Raw genomic sequence first — 25,989 nt, forward strand, 5'->3', positions numbered from 1 at the left:
CTCACATCTAAGAATAAACACAACAATGCCATGTCCAGATTGAAATAACATATGGGGGCAGAGAAATCAGCATTTGAATAATACAAGGATAACCTTCACACAGTGCATAAAAACATGGCCACACTTGTATACAAATAAAAAAATCTTGCTTTAAATTAATTGTTTGCTTCAATTAATTTTGCCATGATGATTTGGGTCAGTCTTTCTCCTCAAATCTTTGGAAATAACAACACTGTAGACAGACAGTGGGACAATAGCATGATGTAGGAGAATGCAGGCCTCAGCACCAGGGGCATGGTGGGATCTCTGAACACAATCAGAGCAACACAGCAGAGGAGGGAGCCTCATTTTCTTTTTGTAAATTTTAAGATTTTATGTTTATGTATGCATGCTTGCTGTGAGTACCATCATGTGGGTGCTATATACCCCCCCCCCCCCCCCGCTGCCTACCATATAATCTAACTCCTAGTAACTTACTGGAGTGCATAATTCTAAATATATATATATATACCTTTAAAAAATGTTAGCATTTAAACTCTCCTCAGGCCTCCTCACCTCACAGACACTGACAAGCCTCCTCTTGGGACATTGTCTATAAGGCCCATGACTAGATAAAGAAAGATAGTGAATTTTCAAGACGGCCAGTTGCTTCTTCATCCTCCTGACAAGACAAAAGCATAGCATCTGAAAACAAAGGCTTGGCAGGCCTTTTCTCTGATTGTAAGACTCCCCTGCTTGTGGATGGGTCTGACAAATTCAAGGCCAGACCAGAGTGTGTTTACCTCAAAGTTCTGGACCTATCAGGCTTCTAGTCTTTGTTAAAACCTTAAAACTTCTCAAGGAGAGACAAAGCTTCTTCAGACAGTCCTCCTCTCCCCTTTGCAAGGAGTCTTTGTTTCTGTGTGAGTCTTTGTTTCTGTGTGCCTTTTGTTTGTTTGTGTGATTTTCCCACACCTAATAATAGCCTTTCTACCTAGTGGTGTACCCCTTTAATCCCAGCATGAGGGGCAGAGGCAGGCAGATCTTTGTGAATCTTGTGTATAAAGAAAGAAAAAAAAATAATAAAGGAAGGAGAAAGAAAAGATGACAAATATTTGAACATAGGGGATATTTCCAGAAATATTTGAAACTCAAGTTATCAATATATAAAATTGTTACTAAAAGAATAAGTATACAAATTGAGAACCTTGGGTAGTTTTTACTATTACTTAAAAGATTGTTCATACTGTCAGAGATAAACTAAACAATATATCAAACTTAAAAAAAAAACTAGTTATCAAGGCATAGTAGTGCCTGCCTTTAATCCTAGTCACTTTGGAGGCAGAGGCACAGAAATCTCTGTGAGTTCCAGGCTCTGCAGAGGTATACAGTAAGAACCAAACCCAGGTCTTCTAGAATAGCAGGAAGTGCAATGAACCACTGTACTATCCTTTCAGCCTCAGGCCCTCGTTTTTTGTATGGCAAACCCTACTGACTGAGCTAGCTGTAATTTTTTAAAAAAATCTTAAAACTTTTATTTCAAATTTTATGTTTTGCCTGCATGTATAGACATCTGTGTACCACATTTGTGCCTAGTGCCAACAGAAGCCAAACAAAGGTATTGGGTCCCTTGGAACTAGAGTTACAGACAGTTGTGAGACACCATTTGGGTGCTTAGAATTGAATTTGGTCCTCTGGAAAAGCAGGCACCAATCTTATCTCTGAGCCATCTCTCCAGCCTCCTATATGGATTTTTAAATTTTTTATATTTCAGAGACAGGGTTTCTCTGTGTAGCCTGGCTCTCCTGGAACTAGCTCTGTGGACCAGGCTGGCCTCAAACTCAGAGATATTTGCCTGCCTCTGCCTTCCAAGTGCTGGGATTAAAGGTGTACACCACCACACCCACTCCTGGCTGGAATATTTGATTCTTGGCTGGTGATAAACTTCACAGATCCCAGGGGGTGGGGCTTCTTTCCTTTCTCCAGTGTTTCCATTATTTTCCTGTCTTTCTAGTTTGCCTCTTCCATAGCTAGACAAGATGTTGAAGGCCTGTAATCCTAGCTTTCAGGAAGTTGAGGCAGGAGGATCTCAAATGAGTTCTAGACCAGACTAGGCTACATAGTGAGATGTCTGCATATGGCTCAACAAAGAACAAAACTAAAACCCAACCTAAACCAGAACAACATCACAAAACCAACAAACCCCAAACCTTTGAAAAGGCCCTGTGAAAAAGATGTTGCCACTAATGTTAGCCACACATCTTGGGGGCCTCTCCTGAGAGAGACCCCACCCCAAAGGGTTATCTTTTTCATGAAGTAAAAGACTTAACAGGTGGAATACAAACAGCACAAGTTAATTCAATGGCCAAAGAATGGAAAAACCAGATTCTATCAACTTCTTTAACCTTTAGGGGTAGAAAAGTCATAGATATACGTCAGTTTCCAAGCCAGATTAAGCGACAGTAGAGCATTGTTCATACTCCCACCACCCCCATCTCTCAGAAAGCACATCAGGTGCGGGGCCACTCCCTACCCAAATCAGGCCTTAGCCTGCTCCATAAAGACAAAGGCCATGTCATGATAAAGCCAGTTAGGCTTCGGTTTCTCTGCTAGAGGACTGGTTTTTCAGAAATCATGTGACCATCCATCAGTCTGCTAACTTAGCTGATATACTTGGAAGGCCCAGATCCTACTGCAACATTTCCTCCCTGGTCCTCTTTCCTCCCCTCCCTCTGACTACATAAGCTAGTTCCAATAGTCCAGTGAATGAGCTGTCCTCTGAAACAGTCTCCTGGGTTGGTTCATACTTGCCTTTCACCACCGAGACCCTGCTTCCCTGCTCCTCTGCATCCTGATGGTCACTGGTGTGCAATGGCTCACCATTGATGGGGGTGGGGGGTAACTCACAGATATAGGGTTAAAAATTAGGGAAGTTGAGCCTGGTGGCATTGGGGTATAATTTTAGTACTAGGAAGTAGAAACAGGAGGATCAGTGGTTTGAGGCTAGCATTGGATACATGAGATCCAGTCTCAAAAGAAGCAAAACAAAAGAAACCTACAAAATAGAAATATTTATACATTTTCTAGAATTAGGTAGAGTTTCTTTCCTTTAAAAATATTTTTCTGTTATTAGAGTGTGTGTGCGCGCATGATGGTTCTATGAGGGTGCGCATGTGTCATGTTCTACATGTGGAGGTCAAAGGACAAGTTTGTGGAATCAGTTCTCTCCTTCCACCTTTGTGTGGGTTGTGGGCACTGAACCCATGTCATTAGGCTGTGTGACATGCTTTTATCCACATCTGTACATCTCCCATCCCCTCATTTTGAGACAGATGCTGACTATGTAGCCCAGGCTGGCCTCATATGCGTGGCAATGACATTAACTTCCTTTTTGTGTATATGTTTTGTTTTTCATTAAGCTGCTCACAAGCCTTCTTGTCTCCCAGCAAGAGATTCCTAGGGAAATTCAGATTTCTTGGGTTCATTGTTCCCACAGTCTAAAAGGCAAGGAAAGGACGTAAGTATCTCTTTAGTACATCCTCATTTCTGCCAGGTGGGCTGCTGACAGAGGATCCTAAGTTTAAGGCTGAGCCACACAGCTACCTTGTCTCAAATAACAAACCTCAGCAGTGATAGAAATGGAGTCTATGGCCTCACGAAGCTCTACCACTCTGCTATACTCCTAGCTGCCACACTAGACTACCAAACAAAAAAATGGGGACAATAAACATACCTTATAGTTGAGGATATTAATAATAGCTAAGGAGACTCTTTTAAGTAGATAGTGGTTAAGTGTCATGGTATGCATTAGTTAGCACTTAGGTAATGCGTGTTATGGGCTATGTTAAATACTTTGAACACTTTTTTTCCCTGTTCTTGGAGATAGGGTCTTTCTACAGAACGCTCGATGTCCTGGAACTCACTATGTAGACCAGGCTAGCCTCACAGAGATCTTCTTGCCTAGTGAGCACTAGGATTAAAGGCTGGCGCCACCAGGCTTAGCTACTGTGCTCACTTTAATTCGCCCCTGAGAATAACCCCTTAGAGGAGGTACTATAATATCACTTAGAAGGGAAACGGGTTTTAGAGAATGGGTGATTGTGTCTGATTAGAAAATCACAACTCCACCCCAGGAAAAGGCAGCTTATTTCAAGACATCTCAGACCACTTGGCAGTGCAACACCAACGCCTCCGCTCACCTTTTGACTGGCCACTGGTCTTGCCTGCCTCCAGCTCAGATTTTTGCTCCAGGTCTGGCACAGTAAAGATACTCAAGGCTCTAAAGAGCCCGAACCGAATTCCCAGAGATGTGCTGCCTTTTCTAATTTAGTCCAGTAGCGACTCCACCGCACGCCACTTCGGTGCAAAACATCTATTTGGTTTACTTGCTTGGGTCAAAGGCAGGAGACAGGAAGGAGGGACTGTCTGCAAGCACCTGCCGGTGGCACCCACCAGGTTAAGCTCCAGCTCCAGCTGGTCTGTTAAGCCTCTAGGCGGAAATCCAAGTCCCTTAGCAACCTCAACCCTGGGCCCGCCCCTTCCTAGGCAGGAGTGTCGAGCATCAAGTTCACTGAACGCAGCCAATAGGGGAATGTGGCGGCAGAGTGGCGGGAGGTTCGATTGACACTGCCTGGAGGCTGTTAACGCGCGCTTTGGAAAGAGGAAGAATAAGGGGAAAGATACTGGAGTCGCTCTTTGCCTCTCTTCAACTTCTTCTGAGATTCTCCTCCTCCCAACTTGGATCTTTTACTGGTCCTCCCCGGGTTCCTGCTTAACTTCCCACAAGACTTTCCTGAGTCTCTGCTTGACGTCCCTCAGACTGAGGTTTGATATCAGGCCAGCTCTGGTAAATTCCCATCCCCCTCCTAAGAATTCAGGCGTATTGCCTTCGTACTTTTTTTATAGTTAGCGATACTCTCAGGGAAGCAGCCCAGCTAGGGACGTTATTCCGACTCCACTTTGCTCATCTGCAACTTCATCTTTCTTTTCTCCCATCCTAGATTTAGACCCTGCTCCGCCTGGTCTTGGCTTTGGATTTTTTGACCTTAACTAACTTGGGGACCGACATTGCGGGTTTGGACCCAAGCCTCATCCTCTGGTTGCGTCCCCACCACTCATACCGACTCTTCAGACGATATTTAATGATATAGCAACTTGCTTTTATAGCATCCCCTGGTTCTGCATTCTCTGTTGCTGAGTGCTTTTAACTTAGCTGATGGGTCCAGGATGGTAAGTGTGGCCGAGCTGATTTAAGGGGCCTGGCTGCGGCGGGATCTCTGCAGGAACTCACTTTCTGTTCTCCCTTACAGAGGAGGAGCTTAGCTCCCAGCCAGTTGGCCAGGAGGAAACCAGAGGACAGATCATCTGATGATGAAGACTGGCAGCCTAGGACAGTAGTGAGTATTTAGGGGAATAGGGAAAATGGGGTTCGGAGTCATCTTTAGGAAGTATCTTTCTAGGCAGAGGCAGGCGGATTTCTGAGTTCGAGCCCAGCCTGGTCTACAGAGTGAGTTCCAGGACAGCCAGGGCTATACAGAGAAACCCTGTCTCGAAAAACCAAAAAGCCAAAAACCAAAAAAAAAAAAAAAAAAAAAAAAAAAAAAAAAAAAAAAAAAGTATCTTTCATACATTTTGAAGCTTTTTTTCTTTTTTAGACGAGGTTCTTCCCCGGTCTGTAGACTATGGTCAGCTTCCCAAGTGCTGTGTGTGGTCATAGGCGTGTACCAGCACACCTGGCACTTAAGGTTTCTTGAAACAGGGTTTCTCTGTGTAGCCCTGGATGTTCTGGTACTCGCTAGCCTTGAACTCACAGAGATCCTCTTGCCTCTACTCCCCAGTGCTGAAATTAAAGGCGTGTGCTACTACTGTCCTGCTTAAGTAAATTTTTAGTGAAAATTTACAGTGTATTAGGCATTGAAGAAGATTAACAAAGTTATCTTCCAGGTAGGTTCACTAGAAATTAATACCGACTCAGTTTTCTTGGTGGGAGGAGTATATCAAAACCGAGGAATGGTTATGTTGGGCTCCAGTACTGCCAAAAGTGGGTGTGGTGGTGCACTTCTATGTTCTGTGTGCTTCCCTAAGTACATAGTATATTCAGGCCAGCCTGGAATACACGAAACCCTGCATTTAAAAAAAAAAAATAGGAGTTTTGGCATGTGAGAACTTTAGGGTTTCTCTGATAGCCCTGGCTACCCCTGAACTTGCTCTATATAGATCAGGCTAGCCTCAGAATTTAGAGACCTGCCTTTGGTTTCCAAGATCAGGGATTCATTTGTCACCATGCCTGGCAAGTGTTTTTGTTTGTTTGTTTGTTTGTTTGTTTATTTTGTCTATTTTGAGGCAGGAATTCTTTTATGTAGCTCTCTGACTGACTTGGAACTCACTGTGTAGACCAGACAGATCCACCTGCCTCTCTGCCTGATGAGTTCGGGATTAATGGCATGTGCCACCATATCTGTCCTTAGAAGGTACTTCTTGTTAGTGTCTGTATATGAGTATAGGCCTGTGAAGAGAAGGGCCTGGTAACTGTTTCAGGAGATTCAGATAGCTTGACAAGTTGGTACAAGTGTGCTCTTGCCTGATGGCTTGGTGTTCACTTTTTTTTTAAAAACTTATTTTGTGGGGAGTATGTATATACCATGGCACTAGGTTTGGAAATCAAACTCAGAGGTCATCGGGCTTGAAAGCAACGGTCCACACTGCTTAGCTGTTTCACAGCACCCTCTCTACTGCCTTTTGAGACAGCTTCTCTCATGTTTCTTAGGCTGGCCTCAAACTCATGGTATAGCTAACAGTGATTTTAAACTTTCCACCTTCAGAGCAAACCGACACGCCTGGCCTGGGGTGGGGCTCCTTAGCATTGCTGCTTTGCAGGGAGTTTTTAACCTGTAAGGGAAGAACAATGGCTTTCTGTCACCATTTATAAAAGTCTCAGAGTTGAACTTGGGGCAGCATTCTCTGCCAGTGAGTCATGAGTGGAGCTGGATTTGGGTGGTTACTCCTAAAAGAATGGGTTTGTTTGTTTGTTGTTATTATTTTGAGACAGGATCAATCTTTTTGTTTTGTTTGTTTTTTGGGGGATCAATCTTTTTTAAAGAATTATTTATTTTATGCATATGTGTACACTGTCGCTGTCTTCAGACACACCAGAAGAGGACATCAGATCCCATTACAGATGATTGTGAGCCACCAAGTTTTTGCTAGAAATTGAACTCAGGACCCCTGGAAGAGCTTGTCAGTGGCCTCTGAGCCATCTCTCCAGCCCCCAGGATCAAAATTTTAAATCCAGGCTAGCTCAAACTCACACAGATCCAACTGAGTGCTGGGGTTAAAGGTGTGTCCCAGCAAGTTTCAGTTTTCTGACTTGGTAGATGAGCCTAGTAAACATGGTATCTTGGAGTTGCTGAGATAGTCATATATAATAATAGATGTTAAGAGTTTAGTGTGGCCGGGTGGTGGTGGCGCACACCTTTAATCCCAGCACTTGGGAGGCAGAGACAGGCGGATTTCTGAGTTCGAGGCCAGCCTGGTCTACAGAGTGAGCTCCAGGACAGCCAGGGCTACACAGAGAAACCCTGTCTCGAAAAACCAAAAAAAAAACCAACAACAACAACAAAAAAAAAACAAACAAAAAAAAGAGTTTAGTGTGGTGCCTGACAATAAGTACTTTTGTTTTTGTTGAGACGGGGCCATGTAGCACAGATTGACCTCAAACTTGCTATGTGGCCAACGATGGATCCTCCTGCCCCCATTGCCCAATGCTGCGATTACAGATGTGTGCCATCATATCTTGTTGGCATAGTTTTTAAAAACTTTATTGATTCTTTGTGAGTTTCACATCGTGCACCCTATTCCCGCTCATCTTCCTGTCCCCTTCCAAAATAAAACACACAAACATAATAAGAAAGAAAAAAAGAAAGAAAGGAAGAAAGAAAGAAAACATCTCCTTATGGAAGCTGAAGTGTGTCACAGTGTGTCCAACAGTGTGTCCTTCTGTCCACACAACTTCCCTTGCAAAGGAGTCATTGGTCTGGTTTGAGATCTTTGGCTTCTGTGACACCATTAATATTAGATCCTCACTGGGACTCCTCCCAGTTATCCTGTTGCCCATGTCATGGAGATCCTGCAGCTTTGGAACAGCAGGACCAGCCATTTCATGCATCCCAGTTATTTGCAGATAATATAGCATTCAGGGTGGGCCAATTCAGAGTCCTAGATCTGGGCCTGGGTGACAGCTAAGCTGGTCAGCTTGACACCTCTCACTGTATTACCAGGGCAAGCTCTCCAGCACTGCTCTGGCTAGGCCACCCAATGCTGCCATCAGTAGGAGGCAGGGTCAGCTCTTCTGCTCTCATGCCCTCAGGGCTGGCTCACCCGTCCCCACACCTCTAGAGCCAGCTTCACTATGCTGCCCAGGCAAGGTTGCTGGTCTATTCCCAAATGATGCAGCCTGTGAGGGTCTGGGCCAACTCTCCCTATCTCACATTTTCAGGGCTGGTTCACCTGTGCCTTCTTTATTAGGGCCAGCTCCTCTGTGTTGCCCAGCTGAAGTGCCTAGCCCACTCTTCCAAGTGCTACAGCCAATGACAGGCAGGGATATCTCTCTAGCTTTTCTCATGACCCCCAAGGTCAGCTCTCCCAGTACCGCAGGTGGTGAAGGGGGGCATCACCCCTTCACTCATGCCTCCTCATGCCAGAGGAGTGATGGGGCCAGCTCTCCCAGTCATCCTCAGAGCTGGCATACCTGAGCCCCCTCAACCAGGGCCAGCTGGACTGTGCTGTCCATGGGAAGTGTGGGGTCTGCTCTCCTGAGTGCTGCAGCCATTGAGGGTGGGGCCAGCTCTCAGCCAGAGGGCAACCTTCAGCCCCCAGCACTCAGGGCTGGCACTTTTTTTTTTTTTTTTTGTCATGCCCTCTAGTATTGGTTTTATATTTGCTAGACAAAACTCAACAACAGAGTAATATTGTCAGCTTGCCTCAACCTCTCAGGAACCTGGGACTACAGGTGCTCAGCATCACTCCTGCCTCTTTAGGCAGTTTTTAAGTTTTAAGTTCTTTAAATGCTGGTTGCCATTAGGGTGGTCTCTGGGGTTGTCCAGGTATTACAATATAGCTTTCCCATTTCTCTCCTAGACTCCTAAGAAACGAAAATCCAGTAATGAGACCCAGGTCCAGGAGTGTTTCCTGTCTCCTTTTCGGAAGCCCTTGACTCAGTTACTCAACCGACCGCCTTGTCTGGATAGCAGTCAACATGTAAGTCACAAGTACAACCGGCCTGGTTCTGTGTGTGTATGTGCCCAGTTCTTTGCCTCATTAGATTCCTTTGCAGTAGTGTGATCAGCCTGTCCATAGTTTCTGTTTGATCTGCTGGGAGTCTGCTTGACTTGAGTTTTCCCTTGTTTATAATTGTGTGGGTACCCGATCTAAAGTGGCTTGGCTCAACTTCCTAAAGAGAGTCAAGGAGGAAGGTATGGCATTGAGCAGGTACTGCATATAGCTTTATGTTTTGTTTGTTTCTTTTTTTCTGAAATTGTTTCATGTAGGCCCAGGGTGGCCTTGACCTGTCCAAACTTTCTTTTCCATATATATATATGTGTGTGTGTGTATGTATGTATGTATATATGTATGTATGAATATATGTATACACACATATATCTCCATATATGTGTATATATACACACATATATACACATATATACACACATTTATGTATGTATGTGTGTATATATGTACACATACACACATATGCATTTTGCCTGAATGTATGTCTGCATCATGTGTCTCTGGTGCCTACAGAGAGAGGCTAGAAGAGTATCAGATCCCCTGGAATTGTGGTCGTCATCGTTGTCTTCTCCTCCTCCTCCTCCTCCTCCTTCTTCATTCTTCCTCCTCTTCTTCCTCTTCCTTCTTCCTCTTCCTCCTCTTTTTTCTCTTTCTCTTCCTCCTCCTTCTCCTCCTTTCTCCTCTTTTTTTTTCTTTTGTTTTTGTTTTTTTTGTTTCTGGAACATACTTTGTGGACCAGGCTGGCATTGAAAGAGATTTACCTGCCTCTACCTCCTCAGTGGTGGGATTAAAGGTGTGCTCTACCACACCTGAGTTTTTTGGTTTTTCGAAACAGGGTTTCTCTGTGTAGCCCTGGCTGTCCTGGCACTCACTCTGTAGACCAGGCTGGCCTTGAACTCAGAAATCCACCTGCCTCTGCCTCCCAAGTGCTGGGATTAAAGGCGTGCGCCACCACCGCCCGGCTTTTTTTTTTTTTTTTTTTTTTTTTTTTTTTTTAAATTGTTGCACATATGTTCTTATTTGTCTCTCTCTATGTATGTAAGTATATGTATGGGCATCATCTATGTGTGGGGGTCAGATTGATGTCTCTCATTTTACCACGTGGTTCCAGGGATTGAATTTAGATTACCAAATTTAGTGACAAGTGCTGACCAGACCAAGGTTTTCTCATCAAACTTTCTGAGAAATGCTTGGAAGGAGAATGGGAATATGTAACTGAATTTAGCCATTTGTATATTCAGTAAACATTCAAAAGTAATTTTGTATGATAGTGAGCATTGGAAACAGAACCCGGGTCCTCTGTAAGAGCAGTAGGTGCTCCTAACTGCTGAGCCATCTCTCCGGCACTGACCCTTTCCTTTTTTTTATTGGATGTTTGCTTGTGTGTTTTTTCTTTCTTTCTTTTTTTTAAAGATTTATTTATTTATTTTATGTATGTGAGTACAATATCGATATCTTCAGACACACCAGAAGAGGGTATCAGATCCCATTACAGATGGTTGTGAGCCACCATGTGGTTGCTGGAAATTGAACTCAGTACTTTTGGAAGAGCAGTCAGTGCTCTTAACCACTGAGCCATCTCTAGAGCCTTTTTTTTTTTTTTTTTTTTTTTTTTTTTAAATCCTGGTAGGTGATCTCTAATCCTCTGGGGCAGTTGTCATTAGGCTTTGTTCAAGTTGCCTCATGAGTGCCTTCAGTGGCTTCACACTTAGAAGTTGAGAAAGGCCTAAATTTGAAGTTAACTTCTGATAGTTTTGAAAGGTTGTCCCTGTGGAAGGAGTAAGAGATTTCAGTTGCATGGCCTGTAAGAGAGCCTGGCCTGGCAGCAGACTGAGGCAGCTCCTGGAAAGTGTTTGCTGAGTTGGTTCTGTTGGCAGTTGGAGGGGGAAAGCAAGAGGATGGCTATGTAGAGGCTGAAATGAAAGGCCTCTTATAAGACACGTGTGAGCTGCTGAGGGTTATTTTTTATTTATGTATATGTTTGTGGTGTGTGCATACGTGTGTGTGTGTGTGTGTAAATAGAGTTATAGGCAGCCCTGTGCTACCTGATGTGGGTGATGGCAATTGAACTCTGCTCTTCACTACTGAGCCATCTCTCCAGCCCTTTGAAGTGCTTTAGGGGTAAGAGGTATACAGTGGTACAGGAAATCCACGTGGTTGGGAAATGGAGGTGGGAAAGGCAGTGAGAAGGTACAAGTAGGAAGACAACAAAGGATGTGGCCTGGACTTGGGTGTTAGGAGAGTGGAGATAGGAAAAAAGTAGGAAATAGGGGAAATATATTAAGATAATATTGAATATTAATATATTTAGTTATATTTCTGTATATGAAGATATATAGAAGTCTTTTTGGATTAACAGGTCAGGAGAGAGACCCTTGAAATTGGGATTTCAGACAGACAGAGGAGATGATACCCTTTACTGAGGTAGGAAGTAGAAAGAAGAAAGGCATTGGAAGGGGGACATAAACAGGCAGGCATCTTAGTCACAGGGCTTGTGAGAATACTAAGGGCCCACAGGATTCTTTAGCTTCTTTTCAAAGTAGATTATTGGTTTTGTTGTTTTTGTTTTCTAATCTGTATAGTAAGGAGATATTTATACACTACAATAATTGCCCAAGTTATGCTCTCCAGATTGAAGCATGTGAACATACAATGACCTTAAACATAACAAAGCTATTGATTTAGTGAAAGTAGCTCAGTGTACTTTTTTAAACATTTATTTTGTTTGTATGCTTTTGTGTGCATGCATGCATGCACGTGTCTGTTCATACTTGTGCACTTGTGCCTAGTATACATGTAGAGGTCAGAACATCTTGTTGGAGTCTACCATACTGGTTTTGAGGACCAAATTCAGCTCATCAGGCTTGGAAGCAAGAGCCTTTTACCTGTTAGTCATCTTACTGGCCCAGCTCAGTGTGTGTATTTTAACAGTGCTCTTTTAGAAGTACAACAGAAGTCACAGCAGTAAATAACGTGTATATATGTGTGTGTGTATATATATGTCAGTTTCAAAAAATTGCATGGATAGCACCTACAAGCACCATTTAAAACTTTTTTTTTTCATTTTTTTAACATTTATTTAATGTATATGAGTACACTGTCGCTGTCCTTAGACACACCAGAAGAGAGCATCAGATCCCATTACAGATGGCTGTGAGCCATCATGTGGTTGCTAGGAATTGAACTCAGGACCTCTGGAAGAGCAGCCAGTGCTCTTAACCACTGAGCCATCTCTCCAGCCCCTACAAACACCATTTAATTGCTGTCATTAAGAAGTTTTCTTGGTTTGAGAAAATAAGAATGGTGATGGCTGTATTCAGAAATATCTAACAGGTTGTTTCTCACTGTTGCAGAGTTCTGAAATTTGATTCCTGAGATCCACCTGCCTCTGCCTCCTGAGTGCTGGGATTAAAGGTGTGTGGTGCTACCACACTCAGCTTTACTAAAATACTTTGATTTGCATTAAGTATTTTTTGCTTCTGTATTAAAATTCTCTCATAAATGAGAATGGAAAACTGCTGATATATCTGATTCCTAGCCCGTATTTTTCTGCTTATAATCATATACTTAGGTATCTTCTGACTCCATGGAGAAAATTCAGAACTACCAATTACAGAGAGAAGAGCTTTATTTATAATTTAAATTTTTTTTTTTTGTATTTTTTTATTAGATATTTTATTTACACTTCAGATGGCATCCCCTTTCACCATTCCCCCCTCCCAACCCATTTACTTTGTTTTTAGGCTTTTTGTTTGTTTGTTTGTTTGCTTGCTTGCTTTGAAACAGCACCTCATAAAGCCTACACTTGTGTTCTGAGATATAAGTCTGTTTTGAAGGTCTCAGCAGTTTTTCATAGCAGACCAGATACGAACAGGGAAATTTGCTGGACTTCTGATAATGTCTCAGGATTATCATGATGAGGTTTCTTCACCTTCCAGTTGAGGATGTGCTGTGTCAAGGATCTTTTGTAATCATTTACCTCGAGCGTGTTTCCCTACTGGTAGTGGATGCAGGCATTTTGCTTTGTAGCAGTCCCTCTAACATAACACCGTTTAGCAGTGATGGCCTTAATTCCATTGATTGACTAAGGCAAACTCTCATTGTGTAGCCCAGGCTGACTTCAATTCCTTTTAAAATAAGAAGGAAAAGAATTATACAGGCATATGTACAGGCCATGCTACATTAGTCTATTTACCAATAAAGGCATGGAAATATTCTCTTGGCTTTTTTGTTTCAGACCTATCCTAGTCTTTAATAAATTTGTCTCTAACACACACACACACACACACACACACACACACAATTTTTTTTTTTAAATGGAGAAAGTGATTCAAGGTAAAATTGTCTGTGACTCACAAAATCCTTAATGTGGTCTTATAAGTGAAGACTTTAGCTTTGGGTATGAGGTTAAAGGGCCTGTATTACCTACCATACATACATTTAGAGACTATGCAAATGTGTGTGTGTAGCCTAGGAGTATGGGGTAGATTAGGTACACTGGGCAGTGGTGGCACATGCCAATATTAGCACTTGGGAGACAGAGGCCAGCCTAGTCTACAGAATGGCTCCAGGCCAGCCAGCACTTCACAGAGAAATCCTGTCTTGGAAGAAAACAAATAGAACAAAAAATATATTAGGTGATTGTTGGTACAGGGATATTTGTTATCTCAAAGTGTTTTTGCATTATCAGAGTGAATTGCATTATCAGTTGGAAGAGATTTGAGATTCAGTCCTGGTTCCTGAGGAACACTGAGCTTTAAGGGTGTTTAGGTGGTTTAGGCAGAGATGGAAACACCCACCAGGCTGAGCATGAGATTCATGAGAAGTGCAATAGTGGGAGAGTGGTCAGGGAAGCATATTTGAGAGGAAAGAATGGTTGGCTTTGTTAAGATAAGAATGGAAACTTGTTCATTGGAATTAGAAGCATGCTGACATGCCCTTGTGCAGAGTCACGTATGAAGAGTGTAATACAGATTGGAGTGGGAGATAAGAGAGAAAGACATTAAATTCTTTCTAGAAGTTTGCCTGTGGAAGGGAGAGGTAAATGATGAAAGGCATTTTTGTTGTCCAGGTAGCAGAGTACTAAGCAGGCTGGTGAGAAAGAACTAGCAGGGGTGGAGCAGTGAAGATGGAGAGATGGGTATACCTGCCCTTGAATCTGCTGACATGGAAAACTGGGGGCTGTGGGGGATGTGTTGTCCTCCACCCATCAGAAGGAAAGGACATCAGAGCACTATCCTCCAAGCAAAATAGCCACTCACAATCTGCTGCAGATAACCTTGCAGTAGATAGGGCTTGGGCACTGGTAAAGAGGAGGGGGGTGGGTTGGGTGACAGGAATTGGCCACACCATTTGTATGCAGTTCTCTAGTTGTCTGTGTTCTGGGGTGCCCTAGAGTATTTATTTAGGCTGGGGAAGAGTGAATGGAGAATGGCTCCATGCCATGCGGGTGAGGACTTTCCAGTGTCGTTGCTTTGGCGGCACTCATGCTCCTGCCAGTAGCCCATCCTATGTGCCCTGTAAGTAAACCAGATACGCTCATTGGTTTCCCAGGGTGAGCTTTAGTGGAATTTGGTTGGTTGTGAGGAGGGAGTAGACATTGCTCCCCAGGGAAGGAATTTGCAGAATATATGATATGAATTATCTGCAGCTAGTAGAATAAGAGAAGGAGGGCATTCTTGTGCCATATCTGTGTTGTAGATCAGATCCCCATAGCCTAGTCTTTTCAAGTCCTGCTGCCACTAGCTAGCTGATGTTTTTGGCTTCATAAATATGGATGCCCCAAACATTAATACAGCCTGCTCTTTGCCCTACAGATCCTATGGCTTCTGAGTTCTATTGGAATTTTTTTTTTCTGAAATTTGGAGTGTTAATTCTTGGCTACTCAAACCTTAAATCTAACCTCTTATCCTGATTTATGTTACTTAAATCTAACCTCTTATCCTGATTTATGTTACTATGAGACTTACTGAGTCTCAAGGGGATTGGCCTGGAACTGTGTAGACTAGGCAGGCTTGAACTCAGAGCTGCCTATCTCTCAAGTACTAGGAATATGCTACCATATCTCATGCCAATAATCTTGAAAATAATTTTTCTGTATTAGAATTGATGTCAAATGCTAATAGAATTCATTTTTGTGATTTGATTTAGAGATTATATATATATAATATACATTATATATTATATTTATAATATATATATATTGCTATTTTATTTTATGTGTGGATGTTTTACTTGCATGTATGTCTGTGCACCACCTGTGTGCCTAGTGCCTGCAGGGGTCAGAAGAGGCAAGAGATCCTCTAGAGCTGGAGTTAAGGATGGTTGTGAGCCATGATGTGGTGCTGGGACTTGAACCTGGTGCTGTGCAAGAGCAACAAGTATTCTTTTTGTTGTTTGTTTGTTTTGAGACTGGGTTTCTCTGTAGTCCTGGCTGTCCTGAACCAGGCTGTCCTCAAATTCAGAGATTCTCCTGCCTCTACCTCTTGAGTGCTGGGGTTAAAGGCTTGAGCAGCCAGTACTCTTCAACTCTGAGCCATTGCTTCAGCATCCCCTGCACCTCCCTTCCCCCTTTTTGGGGATGGAGGGAAACAGCTCTTTGTAGCCCTAGATGAGACTGGCCTCAAACTCAGAGATTTGTCTGCTTCTGCCTAAGGAAGTTTCATCTTTTTGTTGTCTTTGTAAGAGCCTAGATTATAGTTACAGGTGTAAACTACTGCTCTGGACTTAATAATTATGGCAGGAGATAGAAACTGGTCAGGTAGGGAAGAGACGCCAAAGCAGCAGTTCCATTCCCTGCTAGAGGCCAGACGTGGCAAAGGAGTTGTGGTTCCTATTTGCTGTCACCTTCCTGCACATCTGCCTTCAGGCTGGAGATCTCTGTGACTGAACTAGAAGAGGCATCTAGATTGACAAGTTCATCCCCTATCCCATGCCTCACCCCCATTTCTGCCATAAATTCTTTAAGATACTTTCAGCCTAGGGGCTTCAGTGGTCCCCTATATCCTGAGACCCTCCTGCTCTATAGGATCTCTGCCACTCCCTCTCCCTTCCCCTCCCTCTCTCTCATCCTTAGGCTCCCCACCATGAACCTATGTTAAATTTCCCTCTAAACTCACCCTCTGGGGCTGAAGAGATGGCTCAGCAGTTAAGAGAACTGAAAAAAACCCGAATTTGGTTCCCAGAATTCATGAGGCAGCTCAGCCATCTATCACTCCAACTCAAGGGGATCTAGCACTCCTTTCTGGCCACCATGGGCAACAGGCATCCTCACAGTGCACTTAAATATATTCAGGCACAACACTCTTACACATAAACATAAATAGGTCTTAAAAAAATCCTCACCCTCTATGTCTGAGAATTTAATTGTTTGAATTTTCAAGACATCCTAAAAACTACTGTCTCAGGGTGTCTTGGTGGTTGCCAGGTTCAGGTTCTCTGGGACACTAGTCCTTCAAGCAAAGCTCACTAAGAGCTGAGAAAGGCTTTGAAATGGCACTCAAGACACACCAATATTCCTGTAATATTAACATTTTTTTCTAAAGATACTGTCTCATGTAAGCAGGCTAGCCTTGATTTTACTGCCTTGGATACCCTTGAACTCTGGGCCCTCCCGCTTGTGCCTTGTAAATGCTGGTGTTAAGGCATTCACTTGAAGCCTCACTTGTTAGCACTTTTCTTCTTTCCTTTCTTTCTCTTTTTTTTCCTTCTTTGTTTGTTCCTTCCTTTTTTCTTTCTTTCTTTTTTTTTTTTTTTTTCTTTTTCAAGACAGGGTTTTTCTGTGTGACCCTAGCTGTCTTAGAACTTGCCCTGTAGACCAGGCTGGGCCTCAAACTCAGAGAAACCCACTAGCCTCTGCTTCCCAAGTGCTGGGATTAAAGGCTTGTAGTGTAGACTTTCTTTTGTTACTGTTTTTATTAATGATTATTATTGCTGTTCATAACTACAGTATTCATGCTAATTAAGAAATCAAAGCCAGACTGGGCAGTGATGGAGCACACCTTTAATCCCAGCACTTGGGAGGCAGAGGCAGGCGGATTTCTGAGTTCGAGGCCAGCCTGGTCTACAGAGTGAGTTCCAGGACAGCCAGGGATACACAGAGAAACCCTGTCTCAAAAAACCAAAAAAAAAAAAAAAAAAGAAAGAAAGAAATCAAAGCCAGGTGGTTGTGTTGAATGCCTTTAATCTGACTACTCTGGAAGCAGAGGTAGGTGGATCTTTGTAAGTTCAAGGCCAGCCTGGTCTATAGAGTGAGTTCCAGGACAGCCAGGGATACACAGAGAAACCCTGTCTTGAAAAACCAAAAAAAAGAAAGCCCCAGATTTAGTCAGAGCCAGGCATGTCTGCATACACCTAAAATCTCAGTAGTCTAGAAGCTGATGCAGGAGGATTGTGAGTTTAAGGCCAAACTGGACTATATATGGATCACTAGGCTAGCATCAAAGTAGTTAGTGCCACTGTTTCAAAAAACAAAAGTTTTCTTCAGATGCAAATAAATGAGATTTCTTTTTTTGTCACATTATTTAGTGATGGTGAAAGCACTTACTCATTCTTCATTAGACCACAAAAAATACATTTTGGGGTGTGTGTGTGAAAACACTGAGCTTCTAGAAATAAGTTAGAACATATGTGTAAATCTGCATATGTAAAGAAGTAAGTTAGAATGTAAAGGTAAACGTGTCACGGCAAGATAGGCTTGCCTTTGTCTCTGTTACATTAGATCTTAGCAGAAAGGAGTTTTCAGTACTGCTTTTTCCTGTAATGTAGCCCGATTAGCAAACACGGTGGTTCGTGTCTGGATGCTGATTGCTCAGGAGGTGGAAGCAGGAGTGCTGCGAGTTTCAGGCCAGCCTGGACTACAGAGTGAGACCCTTTCTCCAAACATGCAATAAAACCAAGGCTGCCAAGATGTGTTAGTGTGTTTAATACCTAGCACCAAGCCTGATGGACCCATGTGGTTGAAGAAGAGACTGCACAGAGTGTGTTGTCCTCCATAGCACACATAGACCCATACCTTTAGCTTGTTTGCTTTGATTTCTCCTTTGGTATTGCCCAGGGTGACAAGCAATTGTAATTCCCTGAATAATCCGGGTGTGTACAGATAAAGATCAAACTTTATTGGGAGTTGACATTTAATTCATCATTAATTCTCTTGTCTGAGAGCCCCCTCCCCCTTCTTCCCTCAGCTTTGCCTCATGGTCTGTTGAGTAGTCTTGATTTCAGGCTAGCCCACACTCGGTTTTCCTTTTTAGGGTCCAGTTAGGACCATAAAGGTGCAGAAAACTTTTTTTTGGGGGGGGGGGTTACTAATGGGCTTGAGTCTCTTCATGACCTTTTAACACGTTGTTCTCTGTCTTGGACAGTGCTTCCATGGCGGGAAGCACTCACTCACTGGCTCTGGGCTGTTATGCATAGCCTTAAGTAAAAGGTTGAGTAAGAGGTCACAAGTAGAGGCTGTAGAGTCAGGAAGATTGTCCATTTATCATAGCTGTGTATTGTGTGTGCATGTATACGTGTGAGTGCAGGTGTGTGTGTGTGTGTGTGGCACTTGTGGAAGTCAAAGGACAACTTGTGGGGATTTGTTCTCTCATCGTGGATCCTGGGGGCTAACTCAATTTGTTGAGTGTGTTATAGCAAGTACCTGTATTTAATTGCTTGCTTGTTTATTTTATTTATTTATTTATTTATTTATTTATTTATTTCTCTCTTTCTCCCTCTCTCCCTCCCTCCCTCTCTCTTTCTCTCTCTCTCTTTCTCTCTCTCTCTCTCTCTGTGTATGTATGTGTGAATGAATGTATGCGATGTGTGTGTGGTTGCCATCAGAGGCCACATGAGGCGGGTTGGAGCTAGAACTTCAGTTACTGATAGTTGTAAACCTTCCCAAACTGAACCTGAGTCCCAGAAAAGCAGAAAGCACTCTTAACTGCTTTTAACTGTTGTGCTGTTTCTCTAGGCATCCTATCCCCTACTGCCCTTTTTGAAACAGGTCTCATGTAGCCCAGGCTGGCCTCAAAACCCATTGTGTAGCTAAGGGTGATCTTGAGCTCCTAATCTTCTTACCTCTTCCTCTCGAATTCTGGGAATAGGTATGAGCTACTATATGTGGCTTAACTTTCTTTTTGGGACAAGGTTTTACTCAGGCTGGCTTCAGTCTCAGCATTGTCCTTGGCTAGTCTCCTGGGTGTTGCGGTAAATCTCTTGCCCATAGGAAGTCCATAGAAGAAAAGACACAAGTCAATAAATATCAAATGAATGCTGCATGCCTAGATTGGGCAGATTTACCATTAAACTACACTATTCCCCGGCTAAGAGAGCTCTTAACAACTTGCGGTTTCCTAGGTCAAGGTCTTCTTCATCTTCTCTTGGCAGTTGGTGGAAGCAGAGGGAGTTGGTGGAAGGAGAGAAGACGAAGAAGACCCTGACCTAGGAAACTGCTAGTTGTTAAGAGCTCTCTTAGCCGGGGAACAGTGTAGTTTAATGGTAAATCTGCCCAATCTAGGCATGCAGCATTCATTTGATATTTATTGACTTGTGTCTTTTCTTCTATGGACTTCCTATGGGCAAGAGATTTACCGCAACACCTGGGTACTAGGATTATAGGTTTGTGTCACTGCTTGCCTTGAATAACAGCAGCCTGTGGAACTCATAGGGGGCTTGGTGAGGATTAAGTAATAATAGGAAACTAGATGTAGTCCATGCTTAATCTTGGTATTCAGGAAGCAGAGGAAGGAGGAGTGAAAGTTTGAGGTCAGCCTGACTGGCGAGCATAAGTAAGATTGTTTTGGCCCTGCCTTCCAAATTGTGCTGTGATGATAGACTTGGCTCTCAGCCATCATTGTCATGTTTCTCTGTTACTATTTTACTGATGTTACTGCTATATTACTTCTAATCTTGGGCTGTTTCATTTTCAAGGAAGCTGATATGGGTTTATGAGAAGTAAAGAGTTAGCAGAGATAATGCAGCAACAGATGTATTTGGGACTGCAAGGCTAGTTTGGTATCATAGTGACCAACATCCATACACATGACATTTATAAATTAATAAAATTAAAAAAAAACCTCTGAAGTGGAACATGTAAGATCGTTGGTTTATAACATCTTCAACAGTCTTGAATTTCTGTTTTTCCTTTTCTTTTTAGGAAGCATTTATTCGAAGTATTTTGTCAAAGCCTTTCAAGGTCCCCATTCCAAATTATCAAGGTAAAAAGGAGACTTTAGGGTTTTCTTATTTGATTAGTTGTTTATTTGTGATTTTTTTCCAAGTTTATTGTATGTTTTGGTTGAAAGAGGGTCTCTGTGTGTAACCCTGGATGGCCTGGAACTTGCTTTGTAGACTAGGCTGACTGGCTTTGAACTTAAAGAGATCTGCCTGCTAAGTGTGAGTATATGTCATGTGGCCGTGTATGTGTGTGTCATTTGTCTGTTTGTCTCTCCACCTGAGGTCCAAGGCATTGGGTGTGTGTGTGTGTGTGTGTGTGTGTGTGTGTGTGTGTGTGTGATTTGTCTGTTTGTCTCTCCACCTGAGGTCCAAGGCATTGGATCCCTGAAGCTGGAGTTACATGAAATTGTGACTGACTTGGGTTCTGGGAATTACACAAAGATTCTTTGTAAGAGCAATGCATGCTCTTAATTGCTGAGACATCCCTAGCATCCATTTGTTTAATGCAGGCTTTTATTATATAACCCAGAGTGGCCTCAATCACTGCAATTCTTCTGCCTCAGGATTCTAAGTAATGGGATTACAAGTATGCACCACTGTGCCTGGCACATCACCATTTCAGGTTCAGGGATTGTTTGTTTGTTTGTGTTTTGTTTATCTGTTTTTTTGTTTGTTTAGTTTGGTTTTTTTTGGGGGGGTTGTTTTTGTTTTTTGGTCATTTGTGCCTGAATAGATTGAAGATTTTATTCTCTCTCTCTCTCTCTCTCTCTCTCTCTCTCTCTCTCTCTCTCTCTCACACACACACACATCACACACACACACACACACACACACACACACACACACACACACACACACACTAGTTTGGGAATTAAAGATGTCAGTCCATTGGTGAATGTGTTTGATGTCTGCCTCTTGAGGCCTGTGTGAAGGCTATACTGCATTTGGCCAGGACTGCCAAGACTAATTGCCCTTTATTTTCTTAGCGGGGGCATGTCATTGCTCAGAAGGCTTTTGGTGGGCCCAGTGGCTAATGGTCCTTCATTCAATTGAGCATGTTCAGTGTTAGCTCCTTTATAACATTGACTGTGGGAGGTCTCCTTCCCACAGTTTTCCTTTGTCTTGTTTAAGAGGTTGCATTGTGCCTGAACTGGGACTGGGGAGGGATGACCAGCTTTCATACATGAAAAGTCTCTGTTGAGTTTTATACTTTTGGCTTTCGATGAACTTGATAAATCCCTCCACACAAGTTAGTAGTTGATTGGGAGAAATAAAGTGGGAAAAGCGCTTGAGGGTTGAAGAAATAATGCTTAGATAAAGGTGTCTGCATAGTGTGAAGAAGCTCTGGGAAAGAGGTGGGGTATCCTGAAAAGGTACATGAAGGAGGGTTCACCTTTGAGTTGGTCCTGCTAGGGAGGCTGAATAGAAAAGGTTGCCTTACGGGTTGTTGCTGATTTCTAGGTCCCCTGGGCTCTCGTGCATTGGGCCTGAAAAGGGCTGGAGTTCGTCGTGCCCTTCATGACCCTCTGGAAGAAGGTGCCTTGGTTCTCTATGAGCCACCCCCACTAAGCGTCCATGACCAACTGAAGCTTGACAAGTATGCACATTGGTATTTTTTGAGTAGTTCTGGCCCACTGTAAGTGTCTGTGCCTAGGAGGATGGCTTGATTTATTTTTCCTTCGAGATTGACATAGATTGTCAGGGCTCCCATGACAACGCACTATACTGAGAGCAAGTGACTGGGAAGGCAGTTGTCTGTAGGAGAGTGTGTGGTTGTCGTCAGCTTATGGGGTTCCTCACTACCTTCTGTCATGCTCACTGGGAGGAGCAAGTGATGAGGTAAGGGCAGGAGTCTCACCCGTTCTGAACTTCCTGACTCCTAGAGCAGGACCTCACTGTGGTTTATCACCTGATGGAGAGGTGCTATCTGGGCTCTCTGGGTCAGTAGAGGATACTGCTTACTGAGGGTTGACCTTGCCTGGGTCTGATCAACATTTTTTTTTTTTTCTGCTGCATTTCTCAGGGAAAAACTCCCTGTTCATGTAGTTGTTGATCCTATTCTCAGTAAGGTGTTGCGGCCTCATCAGAGAGAGGTAAATGAAAGTCAGAGGACAGATGTTGGGGGGCTGGGGAGTAAGTAGGTGCCAATGTGGACTAATGGTGTTACTCATCAGGGGGTGAAGTTCCTATGGGAGTGTGTCACCAGTCGTCGAATTCCTGGAAGCCACGGCTGCATCATGGCCGACGAGATGGGCCTGGGAAAGACACTACAGTGCATCACACTGATGTGGACACTTTTACGCCAGAGCCCAGAGTGCAAGCCAGAAATCGAGAAAGCAGTGGTGGTGTCACCTTCCAGCCTGGTGAAGAACTGGTACAATGAGGTTGAGAAATGGCTTGGAGGGAGGATCCAACCTCTGGCCATTGATGGTGGCTCGAAGGACGAGATAGACCAAAAACTGGGTATGGAACCTTAACGTGCATGGCTGTGCTCTTCCACCTGGGCTTTTTACTGGTGTGTTCACTTGCTGGCAGCATTGATGGCAGTGTGGGGACAAGTGGGGAAATTGCCATTGGAAAACAGATAAAGGACAGTTCTCTCTAGGCTGTGTTAAACAGCCATCAGTCTGTTTTTCTTTGAGATCCTCTGATGTGTTCTCTGCTACCTCTCTGTTGTAGAAGGATTCATGAACCAGCGTGGAGCTAGAGTGCCTTCCCCCATCCTCATCATTTCCTATGAGACTTTCCGCCTGCATGTTGGAGTTCTTAAAAAAGGAAATGTTGGACTGGTCATATGTGACGAGGTACTTAACACTTTATAGTCTGGGTGGGAGACAATCAGGATGCCAGTCTTGACTATTATTGTCCCAGGACTCCACCAGTTATGCCGCACTGGAGGGGACAAGTGAGTGGAGAGTCTGTGACACCAGTTTGCCAAAAGAGGGATGAGACAGTGTATCCCTTCGAATTCCAGCACTCGGTAGCAGAGACAGCTGGATCTCTGATTTTGTGGCTTGGTTTACTGTAGTGAGTTCTAGGCTAGCCAAGTCTAACCTGACCCTATCTCAGACAAACAAAACACTAAGGAGAGTTTAGGTACTGTGGGCCAATTGGTATTTTTCTCCGTCTAAATAGTGATATTAAACTAAAGAAGGACTTTGGGAAGATTGGGAGGGATTAAGATGTAAGAGATGGATGGCACAGTGTTTAAGGGAACAGAGTTATCTTTTATTCATATCCTGCCTCTGTCACTTAACAGTAGTGTGACCTTATACTCAAGTCATTTAACTATGTGAGATGCTTTTTCTGCATCAGGAAAATAGTGATTATACCTGCCTCATAGGATTATTGTGGGGATTTAGTAAATTGATTGGGGAAACTCTCATCCCAGTGCCCAGTGTCTTCTAAGCCTTAGTAAAGCTGGTCTTTATTGTAGATTAGAATGTTTGGATGATTAGAAGCACAGAAAAGAAAGTCTGATGTTTTACATAGTATGGTGGCAAGCCTAGAGTTCTAGAAACTCAAGAGGTTGAGGGGGAGGATCAAGAGTTCATGTCAGGGGCTTGGGAGATGCTCAGGAGCGGAGTGCTCACTCCGAATGACTGTTGTGTGCTCAGGGTCAGGTATACACAGCAGTCACGTATCTCCTACCTTAGCTGCTATATACTTTATTAGGAGGGACTGCCTATCAGGGTATCCGAAAACTCACCAGAAAATCAATAATAGTCTTTTCATAAAGATAAAAGGCCAACTGGGTAATAATAGCTCACAACTAGCAAGCATGGTCTCCAAAAGTACAAAAGTACAAAAGTAAGCTGCTTTGTCACCACGTAGGGCGACTGCTGGGGTCCTGGTCTAGGTCAAAGGATTGTATTAGAGAAAGCAAACTGAAACCCTTGTTCCCTGGGAGTCTCTAGGTTTAATTATTTTCCCATAGATAGGGCCTCATTTAGTCCAGGCTGGGCTCATACTTGGAGCAGTCTTCTTTCCTCAGCCTCTGAAATGCTGGGGTCACCAAACTCAGAAGCTGTTTTTTTTTTTGTTTTGTTTGTTTTTGTTTTTATTCCTCTTCTCTTTTTCTCTCTCTCTCTCTCTCTTTTTTTTTCCCTTTTTAATCTGATGCTAATGATAGTGCCTATCTGGAGCCTCAGTGGCTAGTCCAGTAGGAGCTAGAGTTGTCTGTTTCTTCCACAGAGACCCACAGACTAGTGTCCATTCATTAGATTTCATCTAAGTACCTGGTATGGGCCAAGCCCTTGGGATTCTATGATGCCATTTTTTTTGAGAAAGCTAAATTGTTGATGCCTGCTAAAAGTTAAAATTTTATGTTTAATTATTTCTTAGAAGAACCTTAATTTATCTTACATTCAACTAATAGTTGCTGAGTAGTATTTTGTGCATCACTGTATTCTGTGCAGTGAAAATATTGTAAAATCAAATATGTGGATCTGCTTTAAGAAGTTCATGTCAGAGGCTGGAGAGATGGCTCAGTGGTTAAGAGCACACTGGCTTGTTCTTCCTGAGGTCCTGAGTTCAGTTCCCAGCAACCACATGATGGCTCATTACCATTTGTAATGAGATCAGATGCCCTCTTCTGGTGTGTCTGAAGACAGCTACAGTGTACTCATATACATAAAATAAATAAATTTTTTTGAAAAAAAAAGAAGAAGTTTATGTCTAGTTGAGGCTTTGTACATGACAGTGGTTGAAAGGCAGAATACACAGTGCACAGACTTTGGAGTTAACAGACTTGGGTTTCAGTTTTAGTTTTGTTAACTTCCATAGTGTGATTTGGAGGGGAGGGGACTGTTTACCTAAAAACTGAACTTGAATTTTTTTCATTTTTAAACTGTATAATTTTCATTTGTTGTATGGATTATGAGGGAGTCAGGGAAGAGTCGTTTAATACCATCATCAAAGGCAGACTGAATAGAACATGTCTAAATTGTTCATTTAATTTTTCACTGGTAGTTGAGGTTGTTTTTATCTTGTTTTTGTTTTGTGAGTGAGTGTGTGTGGGAGTGTGCGACTTTCCCAGCATGGAACTGAGAGGAGGCTGTGTTTACAGAGACCATTGGCTTGCTCTTGGCCACATGGTTCTGAGAAAAAAAAGTCTTTTTATCTTCTTGAAAATAAGTGGTTTCAAGAGAAGTTAGAGATGGCTGCAGGGGGGACAGGTTAGGAAATAGCTGTAGAACTGTGAAGGGAAGCTCTTTATGTGTATATATATGCACACACACATATAGTATACTATTAGTATATTAGATATTAGATAACATGTATATTATGTAGTTATTATATAATGTATTAATTACATATAATATAGTATATAATTATTATATATAATATACTTATATATTACATATAATATAGTATATAATAATTATATATATTATATAAGTATATTATATATAATAATTATATAAATATATATTATATAATATATAATTATATAATTATATATAATAGTTATATAAATATTGTATATATTAATATGTTATAATATATTAAAATAGATATATATGAGTTATTTGAACTCTGCCTGAAGGTGGAGTGCCCCTGAGTTCT

General features: G+C 42.7%; 1 protein-coding gene across 3 annotated transcripts in view; it reads left to right on the forward strand.

Annotated features, from left to right (window-relative positions):
- The first annotated feature begins 4,621 nt into the window (after positions 1–4,621).
- Rad54l (RAD54 like) overlaps positions 4,622–25,989 on the forward strand; it is a 30,480-nt gene continuing 9,112 nt past the window's right edge. The window contains exons 1-9 of one of the 3 annotated variants that reach the window (XM_034502135.2): positions 4,622–4,825; positions 4,980–5,208; positions 5,289–5,375; positions 9,115–9,234; positions 20,402–20,462; positions 21,883–22,018; positions 22,445–22,514; positions 22,596–22,884; positions 23,101–23,225. In XM_034502135.2, coding sequence (XP_034358026.1) covers positions 5,206–5,208; positions 5,289–5,375; positions 9,115–9,234; positions 20,402–20,462; positions 21,883–22,018; positions 22,445–22,514; positions 22,596–22,884; positions 23,101–23,225 — 891 coding nt within the window. In that variant the 5' untranslated portion in view covers positions 4,622–4,825; positions 4,980–5,205. Of the gene's footprint in view, positions 4,826–4,979; positions 5,209–5,288; positions 5,376–9,114; positions 9,235–20,401; positions 20,463–21,882; positions 22,019–22,444; positions 22,515–22,595; positions 22,885–23,100; positions 23,226–25,989 lie in introns of those variants that run through there. The other 2 variants (XM_034502134.2, XM_076934402.1) reach the window with 2 other exon arrangements.

This window comes from Arvicanthis niloticus, chromosome 5 (assembly GCF_011762505.2).
Source record: "Arvicanthis niloticus isolate mArvNil1 chromosome 5, mArvNil1.pat.X, whole genome shotgun sequence".
Taxonomy (NCBI): domain Eukaryota; kingdom Metazoa; phylum Chordata; class Mammalia; order Rodentia; family Muridae; genus Arvicanthis; species Arvicanthis niloticus.